The sequence below is a fragment of the Vipera berus genome (assembly GCF_964194415.1).
Source record: "Vipera berus genome assembly, chromosome: 2".
Taxonomy (NCBI): Eukaryota; Metazoa; Chordata; class Lepidosauria; order Squamata; family Viperidae; genus Vipera; species Vipera berus.
The window spans coordinates 256355069-256374690 of record NC_138203.1 but is presented as its reverse complement, the minus strand read 5'-3'; the positions used below and the strand labels follow the sequence as shown (position 1 = coordinate 256374690).

The 19622-nt window shown below is 41.0% G+C and overlaps 1 protein-coding gene across 1 annotated transcript in view; it reads right to left on the bottom strand.

The window, feature by feature from the left end:
• Positions 1–19622, bottom strand: part of ADAMTS9 (ADAM metallopeptidase with thrombospondin type 1 motif 9) — a gene marked incomplete at its 5' end in the record, with an annotated part of 162716 nt that overhangs the window by 93620 nt on the left and 49474 nt on the right. Inside the window, 6 exons of the mRNA XM_081319708.1 lie at positions 4003–4132; positions 4260–4423; positions 8536–8631; positions 8895–9012; positions 11754–11890; positions 13689–13870. Of these exons, the coding sequence (XP_081175834.1) occupies positions 4003–4132; positions 4260–4423; positions 8536–8631; positions 8895–9012; positions 11754–11890; positions 13689–13870 (827 nt within the window). The remainder of the gene's footprint in view (positions 1–4002; positions 4133–4259; positions 4424–8535; positions 8632–8894; positions 9013–11753; positions 11891–13688; positions 13871–19622) is intronic.

Sequence of the window (19622 nt, the reverse complement as noted above, 5' to 3'; positions counted from 1 at the left end):
AGCATTACAGTAGTCTAGGCGAGAGGTCACGAGCGCATGAGTGACCGTACATAAGGCCTCCCGGTCCACATAGGGCCGCAACTGGCGCACCAGGCGAACCTGGGCAAAAGCCCCCCTAGTCACGGCCACTATGTGATCCTCCAAAGTGAGTCGTGAATCTAGGAGGACTCCCAAGTTGCGAGCCCTATCCACAGGGGGTAAAAGCTCACCCCCCATAGAAAGAGATGGAACATCCCAGGTGTCCCGGGAAGCCGGAATGTACAGCCACTCAGTCTTGTCAGGGTTGAGTTGAAGTCTGTTCCTCCCCATCCAGACCCGAACCGCCTCCAGGCAACGGGACATCACAGCGAGGGCATCACTGGGGTGGTTTGGGGTCGAAATAAAAAGTTGGGTATCATCAGCATATTGATGATACCCAACTCCAAAACCACGAATGATCTCACCCAGCGGTTTCATATAGATGTTGAACAGGAGAGGCGAGAGGACCGACCCCTGAGGAACTCCACAAGCGAGAGTCCTAGGGGTCGACCTCTGCCCCCCTGCCAACACCGACTGCGAGCGTCCCAGGAGATAGGAGGAGAACCACTGAAAAACCGTGCCTCCCACTCCCAATCTCCTGAGACGCTGCAGCAGGATACCATGGTCGATGGTATCGAAAGCCGCCGAGAGGTCTAATAGGACTAGGACAGAGGAATATCCCCTATCCCGAGCCCTCCAGAGATCATTCACCAGAGCGACCAATGCCGTCTCCGTGCTGTGCCCAGGCCTGAAACCCGATTGGTAAGGGTCCAGATAATCCGCTTCATCCAGGACCAGAGGGAGCTGATGCGCCACCACACTCTCAACAACCTTCGCAAGAAAGCGAAGGTTGGAGACTGGACGAAAGTTGTTCAATACAGCTGGGTCCAAGGCAGGCTTCTTGAGGAGAGGTCTCACCACCGCCTTCTTCAAGATGGTGGGGAAATAACCCTCGCTCAAAGAAGCAGATATAACCGCCTGGAGCCAGCCTCGTGTCCTCTCCCTAGCTGCATAAACCAGCCAGGAAGGGCACGGATCCAATAAACATGTGGTGGAACTCAGCTTCCCCATAATCCTGTCCACTTCATCAGGGGTCACAGAATCAAACTCCTCCCAGATAACATTGACAAGACCGCCCGCGTCCTGATCGCCAGACTCTGCCCAGCTGGAGTCCAAACCGGTCCGAATCCGAGCGATTTTATCCAACAGATGTTGACTAAACTCCTCGGCATGACCCTGCAAGGGATCCTCCCTCACCTCCTGATTAAGAAGGGAGCGAGTCACCCTAAACAAGGCGGCCGGGCGATTATCTGCGGACGCGATGAGGGTGGAGAAGTAATTACACCTCGCCTCCCTCATCGCAGCGAGATAAGACCTAATGTAGGTTCTTAACCGCAATCGGTCGGGTTCAGATCGGCTGGACCTCCAGCAGCTCTCTAGGCCCCGTTTCCGACGCTTCATCTCCCGGAGCTCCGCGGAGAACCATGGAGCTCGCTGGGATCTGCGCCGGGTCAGGGGCCGCAAGGGTACAACCCGGTCGAGTGCCTCAGTGGCTGCCCTTTCCCAGGCTTCCACTAAGGCATCCGCCGAGCTGTGAGCAATGGAGGCAGGTGGGGACCCCAGCGCCGCTTGGAACCTATCAGGATCCATTAGGCGTCTGGGGCGGTACCATCTAGTTGGTTCCGTACCCCCACGGCGGGGGGTGGCAAAATGGAAGACCAGCCGCAGGAGGTGATGATCGGTCCATGACAGGGGCATAATAAATGGAGAGCCCCCACCAAGATCATCCAACCACTTTGAAGCCACGGGACATGAAATTGATTTAAAAAAAACCAAAACTATCGCCAAAATTGAACATTTTAACAACAGAATAATCAGAGAAGCCATTGAGATAGAAAAACGCCCCCACAGCATGAACAAACGAGATGATACCTCTCGCCTACCAGCCATTTGGAAACCCGCCTTGATTGACAGACGAGGCCCAACCACCAAGAATGATACCAGACCCAAACTCAGGATAACATCACATGACATCACCACCACACAACCATTCAAAAAGCAAATCCAAACCCACAATGATAACGAGGCACAACCACAAAACAGAAACCTAACTACAGCTGCAACATCAGCCACTTTAAACCCCTCCAAACCACACAATAAGCAAACTGACACCCACTATAAAAACATGGCACCACCACAAACACGAAGCCGAACAAAAGCAGCACAACTCACCAGCTCAGGTCTAAGGCTGGCAGCTGAGACCAGCCCATCCACTCAAAACACACCCCCACCCAATCAGAACACACCCACCATTCAAAACACACTCCCACCCAATCAGAACACACTTAATCCCCCACCCAATCAGAGCACACCTCCACCCACAGAACACACCCCCTCTGGTAGTTTAAAAAAGAGGAACAAACAGCCACATGCTTCTCCCAGAAGAAGGAAGCTAAATCCACCAGCCTGATGATGACGGATGGGATTCCGTCGAAACGTTGCGCCTACACCTTTAGTTCTACGCGGGGAAAAACCCGAATGACCAAAGATCCACATACAAACACCCGCGAAAACCTCAGAAAACAAATATATATATATATATATATATATATATATATATATACACATACACACATACATATATATATAAACACACACACACACACACATACATACACACATACACACACACACTATCTTGAACTGTAAAAAAGCAGTATACAGCAGGATTCCCCAACCCCCGGGCCAAGGACTGGCACCAGGCCACAGCATGCCAGAAACTGGGCTGTGCAAACAATCAAAGGCCTCTCTGTGGGATGCAGGCAGCATGAGAAACCACAGCCCCTCTGGTCCGCGGAAAAACCTCTTTCCATGGAACCAGTCCGTGATGCTCAAAAGGTTGGGGGCCACTGGTATAGAGGTATTCCTCAACTTAGTCAACATTCAAAATTCTGATGGACCTACCTGGTGGGTACTTATGACCCAGATTCAAAGTTCCAATGGTAAGGTTCCCCTGTGGCCATATGACCATACTTGAAACTCCCGGCAACCGAGCCATATCTATGGCCCTTTGCAGTGTCTCGCAGCCATAGGACTGCATTTTACAACAGTTTTGTCAAAAAAAATAACATTTACTTTTGCTTTTTGGCAAAACTACACCCATACTAAAACCACTGCTTTACTTAACAACTATGGCATTTACCTAATGACCATGGATTTGCTTAACAACCCTGGCAAAAAAAAGGTCATAAAATCAGGTTGTAAGCTAGGCATTGGTGTTTAGTAGCTTATGCTATTTCTCTATCTTGAGTAGCACAAGAGAAGCCAACTTAATGTAGAGCTGTTGTTTTCTTTGATGTCATAGAGTCAATGTTGACTGGTGGTGACTGCCTGAACTGGTCCGCAAATTTTCTTGGCAAGATTTCAGGAGTGGCTTGTGCTTGTCTGCTTCCTGAACTGAGAGATAACTAGCCCAGAATCAATCAACTGGATTTATACCTAAGAACTCACCATTTCCTAGCTTCTAGACTTAGTTAGACATTAGTTCTAATGCAGGGCAGCGGTCATGATTTTGACATAAAGATTCCTTCAAGTCAGCCTAAAGTACTAAGAAGGGTCTTAATATTGTGAGCAGCTTAAAAGACAGCATCCATCATCCTGCTACAGCTTTTCAATCTTTATAGACAATCAATGTCCTGTTATTGGTTTTTTCCCCAATTTTTAGTTTCCCATCAATATTCAAATTTAACATTTGATATTTATAATTTCCAGGCTTTAGGTAACCAAAGTTTAGGTAACCATAACAGAATCTAATATTCAAAATACGCATCTTATCTATTTGAGTATAGTCTTGTTCTATTTTCTAAAAGTTATCTATTTCCCACCATATTAAATCATCTAATTATTAATACAGCATCCCCTTTAACAAATCAAAACCATTATATATATTGTCTGGGTTTTTCAAATCCCTTTAAAGCCACATACCTTGGCAGAGTTTACTGCAGGGCTGCCAAGGTCCATAGACATTCCAATAAAACTGCTGAGGTTTATCTTCAATGGGGATATTGAATGTGTATCGAACATCAGGGTTATATAAATTACCCACTGATAAAACCTGAGAAGAAAAAGATAAGAAAAGCATAACATCAAGGGAGGAACTGTACTATTTCATCTCCATAAACATTAAAAAAGAGCAATATCTATTTGATTTTCTTTTAGGGGAAAAAAAAGAGATTTTTCACCTGAAGAACTATTTCTTGATCAATGCGGTAAGTAGAATTGATTCGTTCAACGGGAGCGTCTGAGCCACTGTATTCTATGACAGCATTTCCAATTTTGATTTCCTTCTTAAACATACTGACAACATAGTCTCCATTTAATATGAAGCCCTCATTGCTTGACAATGCTGTGTTCACAAAGATAAACAAAAAATGAATCACAGTAATTTTCTTACATACACCAGGAAGTATATTACAGTGCATTTAATATTGATATTGATTTATTCATTTTACTTCTAGACAACCCAATGATTGTGGTTCTTCTGGCAGTGTAGAAATCAATTTATTTACTTAATAGGAATTCTATAATTTAAATTCTGCTTTAAAATGCAGCCTAATTAGAATAAATTAGAAAATCATAATCATAGAAGTTGTGTTTTCCGGATGCAACCCCACAATACGAAAAATCATAACCTGGAGAGTTTGCTTTTTAACGGACTAGATTACACAATTACTCTGGAATACTCTGCAGCATGCTTTCCAGGTATACTTGAATTGTACCTATATTCAGAATAAACATATGATATAATGCTGGAACAATATCTGTTAAAGAACAAGTTACCTATTTTTCCCCAGAATGGATTTCATTTTACCTGAATGTGATTTCAACAATAACCACACCAAAATACCGTGCAGGCAGTACTCGACTTAGGATTGTAATGGAGTATGCCTATTACAGGTAAGTAGTTGTAAGTAATGATGGTTGTACAGTGATTACCTATGTGATTGGCCTGATTTTACAATCTTTTCTGTGGTGGTCATTAAGTGAATGCTGTGGTTGCTAAGTGAATCAACTGTTCATTATGGGCAGATATTGCTGAAAACAAAGTAAATGTCATTTCCGCCCAAAAAAGTAATAAAATGTTGTCATGCAACAGTAAATGTGAGCTGGTTGCCAAAAAGCACCCGAAACACAGTCACATGATGGGGGATGGTCCAGAGTGGACAGTCATGAGAACTTTGGAACGGGATTCTAAATAGCCCTGGTGAGGTCCATTCTAACTTCAAATTGTCAGTAAGTGACCGGTTCTAAGTCAAAGACTTCCTGTAGAACAGGGGTGTCATGCGGAAGCCATGCCCACCCCATTGCTGGCAATGGCAAAACCGTCCCAATACATTGCGCAATGTCACATGACGTTGTGAGTTTGACATGTCTGCTGTAGAAAAAAGCTATGTGTCATTCTGAATTTTCAGTGACTCCTGCTGTGCTTGGTTGGAATATAAAAATCTTTTTATATGATTTCAGACAACCTGTACAAATGAAATTCTAATTTAGTGCCATTTAATCTTGGCCAATCCAGCAACAATAGTTCTTTAAAAGTGAATTTTTAATAAGGAATTTGTAGAGTCTTCCAATGTAACTCTACCTATGGTACATTCCCAATTCACTTCTGTTTATACGTATTTGTAGCTGATATATCAGCCAAAGCCAATAACAAGATTTCAATTCTCTCTCTGATTATTTTAATCTCAAGTATCCAAGCTGGGTCTTCAAGCTCCTCCAAGTTATGAACTTGATTCTAGTGAAGAAATGTATCCCATTTAGAGCAAGCTATGGTCAACGTAGCCAACCACAACACTTATTCCAAGATAAAAGCAAGTAATCCATTAAAATCACAGGAGGGGAAAAAAGTAATTTTTGCCAGTATGAAGGGATACATTTCCAAATTGTAGGCAGACTAGTTTTCAGTGCAAAACCAGACTAGGTATACATCATGGGAATTGAAGTATGTTTTCTTCAGAATTTAGATTGCACTTTCTCCAAGGGGATAATGGAGCTATATAGTCCCTCATTCCAAATTGTTTGCTTGATCTAACTCAAGTAATCCAACTAGGCCCAGTTAAATCAAAATAGCTTTATCCTCAAACATGCCAAACTGCTCATGACAGACCATTTTGTTGTGACTCTTAAGTGCCACAGATTCAGAATGTGTTTTCCTCAGTCTGCATTCAAGCATTTTGCTTCATGACTTAGTTCCACCATTTTTCTGCTACGAAAAGGAGGCTCAGCCAAAAAGAAAACAAAAATCACCTCAAGATCTCAAAGGGAAACGAGGCTTCACAAATTGTAAATCACCATCTAGGATTCTATGGATCTAAGGTTTCTGTGCTTCCAGATAGGATAAAGAAATTGAGAGCCTAAAACTTAATCAGGTTTCCTTCCAGCTCTGTATTCTACTTCTGTATAATCAGATGTGCACCTGCGTATGAAGGGAATGTGTGTGTGTGTGTGTGTGTGTGTGTGTGTGTGTGTGTGTGTGTGTGCTGTAATATTTCCCACTACTGATAATTTAAAAAAAATCTCAAGTACCACAAGCACAACATTATGCTAGTTCAAATTTCTATCTTCCAATCTATCCTCTTTTCCCCATCTAGTATCATTATAAAGAATTCCTTTATTTGTACAGAGTGCAATGAATTCCAAACTGAACTTACAAATGGAAAATTAGAAAGTGTTGTCTTTGACTTGCAGCTATACTGAAAACTTCAAAACTTAGAAAAATAGTTCCCTTTCAGCTCAGGAAACCCTATCTTCCTTTAAAATGTACTGTTTCCTGAATAATATCAGCTTGCTGTTGTTATATAGTGAATTTCCTCAATTAGTTTCTCACCTGTTTCTTATCACTGCTACTCTACTGCCCTAAGGGAGTGCTCAGTGGAGACTGAACAAGACTGCAAGAGATAAGGAAAGACACAACTGATAGAGAATGCAGGCACCATCACATTCTATTCTATCTGCATGGTGCCAGATAATAATGGCTAGACCCAGATTTATACTTAATATAAAAGGTAAAGGTTCTCCCGCACATGCATGCTAGTCGTTTCCGACTCTAGGGGCCAGTGCTCATCTCCGTTTCAAAGCCGAAGAGCCAGCACTTGTCCGAGGACATCTCCGTGGTCATGTGGCCGGCATGACTGGATCCCAAAGGCGCACAGAACGCTGTTACCTTCCCACCGTAGTGGTCCCTATTTTTCTACTTGCATTTTTACGTGCTCTCGAACTGCTAGGACCCGCCAAACTGCCGACCTTCTGATCGACAGGCTCAGCGTCCTAACCCACTGAGCCACCGCGTCCCTTATTTATACTTAATAGACCCAGTTAAATTAATTAGACTTGAATTGGCCAAATCATGGAAAATATGAAAAAACTGAGAAGGATGAAAGGCTGAGTGAGAGAGACAAAATTCCTCCAAAACGTCTAAATATCAACATCAGGCATTATAGAAGGCCTCATAGTCTTAACTGCATAAAAAATGTAAATACATTGTATTGAAAGCTTCTATAGACATTTCAGTTAAGGCAAAATCTGTTCTAGATTTTGAAAGAAAGCCAAACTGCATTTCAAACCCAAAATTGAGAAAAAACAACAACATTCACTCAAATGAGTTTTTTAAAACATAGGAAAGGAGATAGACCTGGGCATCCAGACCATAGCGCACTCAAGGTGGAGGGGAGTTAATTTTTCCCAAGAAAATGCCCCATGTCTATGAAATTTAGCCTTTATCCTTCACATGAAGTGAGAGTATCAATAAAAATGTCTATTTTCTACCCTCCCTTCTGAATAGGATGATTTATTTTTTAAAAAAACAACCCTTAATGTAGCCAATTATGGTACTATTAACACTTGACTAAATGGCCAAGTCTGTTAAGAAGTGTTCATACGAGCCTATCCTAAAATGATATGGGAAAGCCCAATACAAATAGTCCTTGACTTATGACTGATCACTTAATAAGTTAAAATTGACTGTGAAAAAGATTATGACCTCTGGCCACATATACCCATGCCATCATTGCCTTATGGGTGTTTGGCAAGTGGTACATATTTACCGCCATTTGCAGCATCCCATGGTCACGTGACTGTGATTTATGGCATTTTTGCTAGAAACCAATGTTTACTTCCAGTTTCTGGCAAAAAAACGCCTCATAGTGAGCAATGGCTATGCTTCATGATCATGGCGTTTGCTTAACAACCGCAGTATTCACTTTATGAATACTGCAGTACTTTTTGCAGTATTCACTGCAAAAAAGATCCTAAAATCAGGCATGGTCACATGGTGACCTACTATATAACCGTCACCGCTTATGACCGAAATTTGCAGATTCAGTGATGGCTGTAAGACGAGGACTGCCGTTGTGATTTTTGTGTCTTTTCCCAAACTAACAGTTATATGAAAGAGCATTTATTTTTTTTGAAGGGAATAACATTAATTTGCAGTTGCTGAAGAGCATCACCTCTTACCAAGGTAATTATCATCTTCTGGTTTCCCTGAGTAACTATGCTGCCGTACGTCGATATTTGTAGCACCGGCTGGAATGCGTATCACAGTGTTATAACCTGAGAAGACAAGCCAGAAAGTCAAGCTTTTCATGCATACGTGCAGCCTTGGTATTTTTTTATAATAATGATAAAAAAAAGAAAAACTGCTATGATTCAACATCACAGTAACCAAGTAGAAAACTTTCATGTTATCATCAAATAGCAAGAAACAAAAAAATATGAAAAAACTGAAAGCAAAATCTTATTCATTATAGTACTGGTTTTTTAAAAACATGTCATATATGGTTAAGTTTGCTAGCAAACAGCTTTTCTCTTCTTACCATAGTGCACCGTATTGAATGTCCCTGCAATGGTTTTGCATGATGAATTATCGCCACCACACACACCACATTTATCCCTTCTGGCTTTGGAATTGAGCACATGATCACATCCAGCTTGCTTTAGAGAAAGAAAGGTTCAGAATGAAATTGGACAAATATGAAAATAAGATAGAATTTACAGGGTTGCAAATGAAAACCATACTACCAGCAATGGCCTCTGACAGCACATTCATTCTTTATTTTTCCAATATCCTGTTAAGCTATAATAATCATAACCATCCTCCTATTAGGACATGAAAAGTAAGCATGCTTCAAGCCATGTGAAGTGCAAAGCAATACAGCACGCTGGGAGATAAGTGAGACAGGATAGGCAGGTGAACTCCTGGAGCTACAGAGATTACACAAAGATTATTATGCCTTGTGGAAATGGGTAGCAGTTGTAACAACAGATGAGTCTGGGTTATTAAGCACTAGGCTTATGAAGCTTTCAGCCAGATCATGAATGCAACTGTGATCCCAACAAAATGACTATAATTGCTCCAATTATCTATGTTCACTTGTCCATAATAATGCCAATCTCAACTACATAGGTCTTCTGCAACCCTAAGAAAGTAAGATTTCTACTATTAATAAGTTTCCCACTTAAAGCAGAAACTTACAACGATGTGATCTTAGATACTTCTCCACCAGCTTCTCATTTACAATAGAGTAATTCCTGCACTGCATTTTCAGAGTTATTCAGACATTTGGGGAAGGAAATGACTCCCATTTACAAACAGGACATTCTTTTATATCTGTCCTAGTTAAATTATATCGTTTTATGGGAAGCCTGGCACCTAAACAGTTCTCGTAAATACGTATGTGTAAGCCAATCCTGTAAGTCTCTCTAGAAAGAGAAGCAACGTGTCTGTTTCAATTCAGACACTGCAGCTGAGCTGACGAAACAGAGGAAACAGAAAGCCCAGGATACGTATAATGTACTTTTTTCTTTTTAGCCTCTCCACTGCTTTTCAATCATTTTCAAACAAAAGAGGATTTAGTGGCAATAGAGAATAGAGCTGATTTCTACTTGAATCAGACAATTAGCCCATTTAGTTCAGTACAATCTGTATTGCATGTGGAACAAGCGGTGCACACACGAAACACTCGGAGGACTCCCGTGCAGATCAATACAGGCTTTCTGGTTCCCATCCGTGTTCCCTGCTGCTGCAGCTGCTACTTTGTGAAGGATGATGACACACAAGGAATTATCCTGGCATGCTGTCTTCCTGGTACAATAATACTCCTAAGCTAGTGGAAGTCTGATGGAAATGTAGAAAATGATATTCTGCTCACATCTCGTCTCTTCAAACTTAATTGTCTCTCAAGAGCTGACTAACAGGCTCTTTGGAAGACGGTCAGGAAAGCAATTGAAGCGGGGAAGGTGGTGTGGGGAGCAGGGCTCTCCTCAGATAAATTCTTCTGTCTTTAAATTTCATGCCAAGATTGGTCCCGAGATAACAGGATAACAGAGTTGGAAAGGACCTTGGAGGTCTTCTAGTCCAACCCCTTCTTCAGGCAGAAAACCCTACATACCATTTCAGACAAATGGTTGTCCAATCTCTTCTTAAAAACCTCGAGTTTTTGTGTAAGAGGACAGGTGTAAAATAAACTCAGCATGCAATGAGGGAGAGAGATTTCAGTCTCTATCTCTGCTTCCTGAGATGGGTAAGGATTATTTTTGCCTCCCTTGCTATGTAAGTAAGTCTCTGGATGCGAGTAAGTATTTGGTGAACGACAGGAAAAGGGAATGGAAAATTTGTATCAGCTTGCATTTGCACGAGTGACAAGATGTAGTGTAGCTACTAATTCAGTCAGGCTTGTGTGGCTAGCAGGATCAAAAAAGAACACACATTTTAAGCTCAACTGAACTAAAGAGAACCAGATTGGTGTGTAGCGGGTAAGGTGCTGGCCTAGAAACTAGACGTCTGTGAGTTCTAGTCTCAATTTAAGCATGAAAGGTAGCTAGATGACTTTGGGCCAATCATTCTCTCTCGGCCCAACCCACCTCACCGGATTGTTGTTGTGGAGAAAACGGAAGGAGGTGGGACCAGTGGTGGGATTCAAATATGTGAACAACCGGTTGTCTGTGTTTGATGCCGCTTCCGGAAGTCCATTCTGGGCCTGGGCAACAAAAAATTAGCTACCAGTTCTGCTGAACTGGTGTGAACCGGCTGAATCCCACCACTGGGTGGGAGTTTATGTATGTTCATTTCCTTCAGTTAACTATAAAGTAATAATGGAAGGATAAAAATTTAATAAAATAAATAAAACTGACAGCAGTTCTTCAAAATTAAAGCCCGATCTAAGTTAACTTGGAGCTGCTGGACATGAAATAGGAGATTTTTTTTCCACTGAAAACAAATACTATACTATTAATAGGGAACTGTTCTTGCTTACAGAGAAATGGCAACACATCTGCTAAAGCAGGAAGCAATTAGTGCTAAATCCAGTTTAGATTGGACTGACTTTTTTTTTTTTGGTAGATTCATTTTGGGCATTTGATGCCTCCAAGCTCTCGCACTTGGCATAACATAGCCATGCATTGGGACCAAGCAGCATCTCTCTTTAGGATGGCATTTATTTATGCTTGACATACTTGACATTCTGTACAATTTGGAACTTTACTACTACCACTTCCAGTGGTTAGCCAAGGAGTAATGTAAAACAGAAATACTATTGTGCAAATTATATAAAATAGAGCTCTGGCTTAAATTAAGGGTATGTCACATAATTATCAGTTCATGTGAGGAGAAGATGGAAAACGTGACCCATGTTTGAAAATAGTTAGCTTGTTAAACAAAATAAAGTAACATTTACCCGACAAAGTCCTTGTACACAGATGTCATTTGTGTCTGGGCCACAAGGGGTGCCATCAATAACCCTGTCCCTGAGCTGATAATAAGCTGTATTTCCTGCCACTCTGCAGAAGAGCTTGCACCGGTCTTTCATTAAAACTGTCAAAGCAAAATAATCCGGTTATTTTCTATCTGGTCTTTCACTTTCTTTGATAAGAAAGTTCTCTTGTTGTTGACCAATAGCACTGAGTTCATGCTGCAGCCTCTGAGTTAATGCACTCTACATGGGGCTACTCCTGAAATCCATTTGGGAGCTTCAGCAGCAGTGAGAGCAGTCTTTGGGGACCCCAGAATGGCTCATATTATAGCTCCGCTCTGTGAACTACACTGGCTACCAATCTGCATCCAGGTGCAGTTCAAGGTTTTGGAACATCTTACTCTCTAAGGTGAGATTAACCTCCAGCCTCCTATCCTTTGGTAAGAATAGCACTTACACTTATAAACCGCTTCACAGAGCTTTACAGCCCTCTCTAAGCGGTTTACAGAGTCAGCATATTGCCCCCCAACAATATGGGTCCTCATTTTACCGACTTCAGAAGGATGGAAGGCTGAGTCAAACCTTGAGCTGGTCAGGATTGAACTCCTGGCAACAGAATGCAGAGTTAGCCTGCAATATTGCATTCTAACCAGAAGACCTGGCTCTACCATTTGGCCTGGGAACCCCAATGGGAGAGTACCACACTGGAGGTAGTTACTAGATTGATAGCAAACGCCACCTCCCTGCTTGCTCCCTGCTTCCCCCTTGCCCGTCTTTTATTTTCACATCGCTGTATCATTGTTTTATTTTTCATTGTTTGTTCTGTTGCTCCATTACTTTATTGTTATGTTTACACTTTTCATTTCTCTGTTTTTACTGTTGTAAGCCACTTAGAGTAGCCCCATGGCGAGATAGGCAGCAAATAAATTTTAAAAACTAACAAACAAACAAACAAATAAAGAGAAACTCTGCCAACATCTGCTTGGCCCAAATTACCGATCTTTTACCCAATGGGCTATTCCCAGCTCAGTTAAAAGGACAAAGAGGCACCAGATGCCAATGGTGCTTACCAATAGTCCTTGTCTTACGACCGTAATGAAGCCCTGAATTTCTGTTGTAATTCATGGCCATCATACGTTAAGGCACCCATGTGACCGGACCCAATTTTACAACTTTTTTGTGGCAGTTATTAAGTGAACATTGTGGTTGTTAAGGAAATGTGGCGGTCGCTAAGTGACACCACAGTTATTAAATGAATCAATGTATTCCTATAGGTATTTTTGCCCAAAAAGTGGCAGAAAAGCCCAGAAACTGGCAGAAAAGGTTGTAATTTGCAGTCACATGACCACAGAATGCTGCAAATGACCATAAAGGTGACCCAGTTACCAAGTGCCCAAAATGTGGTCATTTATGCAGCCATCAGAACTCTAGAACTGACTCATAAGTAGCTTTTGGAAGGTTCATTGTAACTTTGAACAGTTGCTAAGTGACTCGTCATAAGTTGAGGACTATCTGTACTTCCTGAGAATAGTGTAGCTAAACAGGGGACAAGTGAGCTTGTCTTACCTGAAGAATAGGAACAAAACCAAAGAGGAGGTAGAGAGATTGGGCCCGCCTAAGCAAAGGATTGTTCTAATCCAGTGGTGGTGAACCTATGGCATGCGTGCCAGAGGCGACACGCAGAGCCCTCTCTGTGGGCATGTGCACCACCGCCCCAGCCCCATATCCCCCCCCCGTGGCCCCCTCCTCACCAGCAGCCAGCAGTGTAGGGAAAATAGGAGGAGGAAGGAGTATTAGCCTTGAGTTCATCGTCTCAAGTTACTTATAAAAAAATAAAGGCAGGATATAAATAAATCAAATAAACAAACAAACAAATTCCTTGCGAATTCTCGCACCTAGTTGTTTTACTGATGTACTTACTTCCACTATACTTAGGAACCCAGCGCACATTAGGAGGTAGACCGTTAATGTTAAAATGCTTTCCATCAAAGACAGCACACTGTTCATCACGGAAATCTTTCTTTAGTTTGGAACATGGTTCAGTGTTGCACGATTTAAATTTCATCCTGCGCCCCACACAGTATTTTCCACCATTTTTTGGCCTAAACAAATTAAGCAAAAAAAGATATGTTTATGAATGACATTAGGAAATTTTGTATTCTCTCAGATTCAGCTGAACCATGTTTGAGTTCATGATGCTTTTCCCAGCTTTTGTTTTCTTTCCATTATATCAAGATGTTATTGTGTCTGAATTAAGTTAGCTTTTCTACTTCTATTATAAACAATAGAAGATGGCAGCTTTCTTTGAAAGATACCAGGCTGGCAATAAACTAGACAGTATGTTACATCTTGTGATGCTACTTCTTGTGAATCAGGAATCAGTTCTCTCACAGTGGTCTCATGTATTTATAAAGTCTGGGGAAAACATGTTCAAAGAAAAGAAAAGTGATAAATGAGCTATTATCTTAGGGTCCAGTTTAGAAGTAATTAAATCAATCCAGGTTTTAGTGAGCAAGGAGGTGTATTTATCAAATAATGAAGGTCCCCTTAAATTTGAACTAGGAATCATAATTTCAGTTTGTACATCAAGATAAACATTTGTTTAAAATGAAGATTTTTAATTGAAGTTTAAATCTGTTTCAGATTCAGATGTATTGGAGAATTAGTTTAGCAATAGCATTTAGCCTTAGATGTGCTGATGAAGTTTGCAAAGGAAGAAAAGGGAGGGGAAGTGGGGAAGGCTTGTAAACCACATTTATTCTCCACCTGAGAAAGCACTGGACTGAAATGGTTATATTTCAAGATCAGAGAGAAAGAGAAATCATTTTAGAAATTAAACAGGTTTCACTTTCAACCAGCAAGACCAAATGCAATCTCCCTGTTATGTGGAATAGCCCTTTAAAGGCTAAAAACCAATATTTTCTTATTTGACTGGGACTATGAAAGCAAGAGAACTGTCAAATCCTCCGAAAAGCCACACAATAAAGCTTAGATAGATAAAACAGGTTTCTTTTCTGTGCCTCTGTTTTCAGACAGAATTGAAACAGTGGTGTATGAATCTGATTGTGAATGACTAATGCCACCTTCCAACATTTAGGAAAATAGGTAAGGTGAAAATTATCAAGTAAGTGGCCATTCAAGAGAGCCAGTTTGGTGTAGTAGTTAAGATGCTGGTTTAAAAACCAGGAGTCTGTGAGTTCTAGTCCTGCATTACACATGACAGCTGAATGTGGGATCTTGGGCCAGTAACTCTCTCTTAGCCCTACCCACCTCACAGGGTTGTTGTGGGGAAAAGAGGAGGAGGAGTATTAGGTATGTTCGCTGCCTTGAGTTATGTATAAAAAAATAATGAAGGCAGGATATAAATAAATATATAAATAAACCCAATCCAGTCCAATCCAACCCAATCTAATATACAATCTGTGCCCTCACTGGATATTGAACTTGCATGTTGTACTTCACGTTTTGCTTTTCGCTTATTAACTATTTGCTCAGGAAAATATGAAAGCTCAATTTCTTAACATTCACATATTTCAAGTGCAATGCTCCATCTGGTAAATTTCACTTCTTTTCAAGGCTTAATAAGGTGACAGGAAATACAGAGAGACCTCAACTTAGGACCACAGAATCTTAGTTGCAAGTCAGGTGAGACTCCCATGTGACTGCCTTGCTCAACGACCACAATCCCAGCATTCCCCACTGCAGTTGTTAAAGGTGCCTAAGGGGGAAGTCTTGAGAGGACCAGCGCTCACCTGCAAGCAGAGACCTACGGGGCCCAGAAGGCCTTGGCCAGCCAGGTCCAGGAGCATGTGGGCCTCCTCCCTCTCAAGAGGCCTGGTCTTCTCCCTGTCCCACTATGCCTGGAAGGCCTCAACCGGCCAGACCCAGGGACATGCAGACTTCCTCTACCTGAAAGCCTAGCCTTCTCCCTGGCCTCCTCTGCACCATTCCCAGAAAGCCTCAGCATTAGCCAGTTCCTGTTCTTGGCCAGCCTTAAGAAAGATTGCCTCTCTAGCCATGAGGAAGATGTCTTCCCTAGCTTTTTAGCTGAGCTTCACATCAGCTGCATATGCCTGTCAGCAGCTATAAGGAAAGGGAAAGGTAACTGGACCTAGGAGTAGCCAGCTTGTGCCTTCCGGGCATGGTAGGAGAAGAGAAGGTCCAGGCCTTTCAGGAGTGACAGAGGGGAGACGGGAGCTTGCACGTGGTTGGGCCTGCAGTTGAGGCCTTCTAGCCTGAGAGGTTTCCTAGGCAGCTGAGGACTCAATTGGGGTGGATTGGTAGTAGCACTCCCACAGTCAGAAGGATGAGCACAATGGTAAGCACCCAAATTTTGATCACATCACTGTAGGGGCACTGCAACGTTGGACTGTCATGTAGGGGTTCATTTAGGGCCGTCATAATTTCAAATGGTAATTCCACACCTATCTATGTAAGTGTTATGTACTGGGCTTTTGGTATCACACCACGTGCGTTGCTGGAGAGCTAACGGCTCTCCAGCAACTCAGACAGGACGTCTCCGGTCCTGCAATTGGTCAGCCTTGGGCAGCAAGCACAGGTTCAATCTGATTGGTTGCTACCATAGGGTTTGGCTATATATTGTGGCGGGGAGCGGCCCAAGTTCTAGTACAGTTCCAGCTTGAATAAAGAATGAGTTCCTCTGTACTCAGCTGTGTGTCTTCATTCCTGCTCACCAGAGCCCATGACTTAACAGTAAGCATCCAGAAGAAAAACAATGGAAAATTACGTGACATCACAACACAAGCCCCATCATTAGGCATATCCATCTTGTTGTTTGATGCACGTATATAAACCATACTATTTGCATTCTACCCCTCCCACTCCCCCAAAGACAATGATGCGTGGAACAAATCACATAATTATATGGGATCTACTTCTAAAACAAACATACCTATGAGGTTTGTACACATAAAAAAACTCTCCTTAAGACTTTTAAACACAATACTTTTTCATTAAGATGGCATGCACTTTTTATTTGAAGACAGTAAACAATAATGGATTGTTTATCAATAGTGGATTGTCTGATTTACATGAAACTGTGTTTGAAGGCCACCTACAATAATTTTTGAAAGGAATACTATTCTCCCCAGAATATTGTTTTTTAACATCAGAGGTAATGTATAACAATATTGTTTTTTAATATAGAGGCTGTGTATAAAAAAATGTCACAAATTGTACAATGTCAAGTTCTTCTTCCAAGCTATCTATCATTTACAAGCTTCAGAGTACGATGATGGAACTTTCTCTCACTTGAGATGAGTGGGTTAATACATACAGCTTTGAAATGGATTTCTTTTTCATTTATTGCTCCTGAATATTCTGACAAAGTTACAAAACTGGAAAATTTAAGGCTTAATTTGCTTTTCTTAGAAAAACAAGCAAACCTGGATCTTAATCTAATCCCATTTCAAAAAGGCCTAGAAGATCTCTGTTGAATCATGACTTGCAAGATGACTTGAGCTTTACAAATGAACTTTTTTAACATATTAAAGTTTCGTCATGAATCATTAACCAACAGATTATCATGCAAAGGTCTATCTTATGGTCTAGGAAAATGGAAAAGCTCTACTCTACAAGTGATCAATATAAGGCTATGGTTCTAATGTGGTTAATTTTAGAGATGGTCAATCAGGTGCTTTTATAGGGGGCAGCGGCTTGATTAAAATGCTGAGGAATTGTTACCATATCTTCATTCAAATTATGATTGCAAATACGTGAAGGTGTGACAAAGATGAGCCTCCAGCTTGTCATCTCTGCTCAGGAAGTGTGTGTGTGTGGGGGGGGGGGAAGCAAGCTTTTTATCCTAGTCCTGTATTCATATTTTTTTCAAAACTCAATTCCCAAGTGTTCAATAGAGGTTATCAGCAGGTATTTCTACACTGCAACCTTGCAATGTAATCCTATGTATCTGTATCTGAAATTCAATGTCACCTAATCCTCTTGTTGCTTCCTTTTAATTAACCAAGCATGCATCTGTTGCAAAGTGTATCTTTCCAGTTGCAAAGATGAGGTATTTTAAAGGTAGATTCCTTTCACACAGTACTCCCATAACTTTATACTTAACTGGGAGCCCAAAGAACTTTTAAAACATCTGTGAAGTCCTAACAACTCACTAAGGTTTACTGAGATAGCCTAGAGGTATTTCATATATTAAACCTGGAATCACTTCCAGATTACATAAAAGGTAGTACAGTATATTGGAAATCAGTTTAATATTGTCAGGCATAGGGATTTTTGGAACTTCATGAATTCACGCTTTTTTGTATCATTTTCTTATTTTGGCATAAGTTTCCATTGTCATTATAAACAATATTATTTATTTGAACACCTGTGTTTGGAAATACTGGATACTGTATCTCATTTGCAAAAATGACAATCATTTGAAAAAAAATACTGAAGTCTTTTAACTATGAAACAAAATAATGGCATTTTGTTCCATGTCATTAACATGTTTATTACAGCACTTTTTTCAATATAAACTGGCCGTGGTTGCAAACAACCCTCTCCCATGAATTAACAATCATGTAACACCAACATGACAGAATTTTCATGACACCTGGCAAATTGGTACAAAAACAGAGACAGAGTTTTATAGTTTTTTGCCTCTACCAACAGCCTCCTGACTTTCTGCATCAATATACCATTAACTGCCATCCTTATTCTTCCCAAAACCATAGACATAGTTTTCAGGCACAAAAAGGTGTCAGTATCTTCTCTAACCAGAAGGTTGAACCAACTAGAAAACAAAACATCTCATAATGTTTTCACCATGATGGTGAACTCTTAACAGTTCTGAAAGGACCAAAAAGACAATCTAAAGAGTATTTAAAATTTTCCTCATGTAGCAAACTGATTATAATGCTCTGAAAGAAGTTTGCCTTGATATATTAGGCACCACGGCTTACTCTGTAGAGCCACCATAAACAATAAAATGTAAGCAGTATAACAGTGGAATGGTCCTAATGTAGGTGCTATCTTGAGATGTTTTGTGCTTGGGTAGGACAGTAGTCTAGAATGACAAATCGTGTACTAACTCCAGTTTCTATTGCTATATATGGTATGGAAGCAGATTATTAAAGCAATATTTATAAGACTTTTATTTTCTCCAGACGTTATGTAATTCCTTTTTATCCCATAGCAAGCCTTGTATGCCATATTCTCCAACTCAGACCAAGAAAACAGCTGAGCTGAGTGTCACTAGGCTTGTTGCTCATCTGAGGAAAGCACTTTTTACCCATATTGCAGAAACTGTTAACAGCTTCCTAGGCCAATACCAAAAAAAGCCTTTTTTGTTTGTTTGTTTGTTTCTGATGGCTTAACTGCAAAGATCTCGGTAGCTATCAAATGGCAGCAAGGGATAAAATGTTTTGCATCTCTTTGCTAGCATCCTATGGTTCTTCACAGTTTTGCAGGTCATGTTTAGCAGTCCTATATACTGTAATATTTTCATGATTTACTTTTATGAATGCAACATTTTTGCATTGGTTATTAATACTCTTATCTTGAAAACATTAAGGCAATTATAGATAGTCCCTGACTTACAACCATTTTTTTAGCAACTGTTCAAAAGTTACAAATAGCATTAAAAAGTAACTTACAACTGGTCCTCACCCTTAGGACCACTGAAGCAAGCATCCTCATGGTCATGTGATCAAAATTTAGGCACTTGGCAATTGGCATGTATTTACTAGGATTGCCATATCCTGGAGTCATGTGATCACTATTTGTGACCTGCCCAGCCGATTTTCAACATGCGAAGTCATTGGGGAAGCTTAACAACTGCATGTTTCACTTAACAACTGTGGCAAAAATATGGTAAAACTGGGTGAAAAT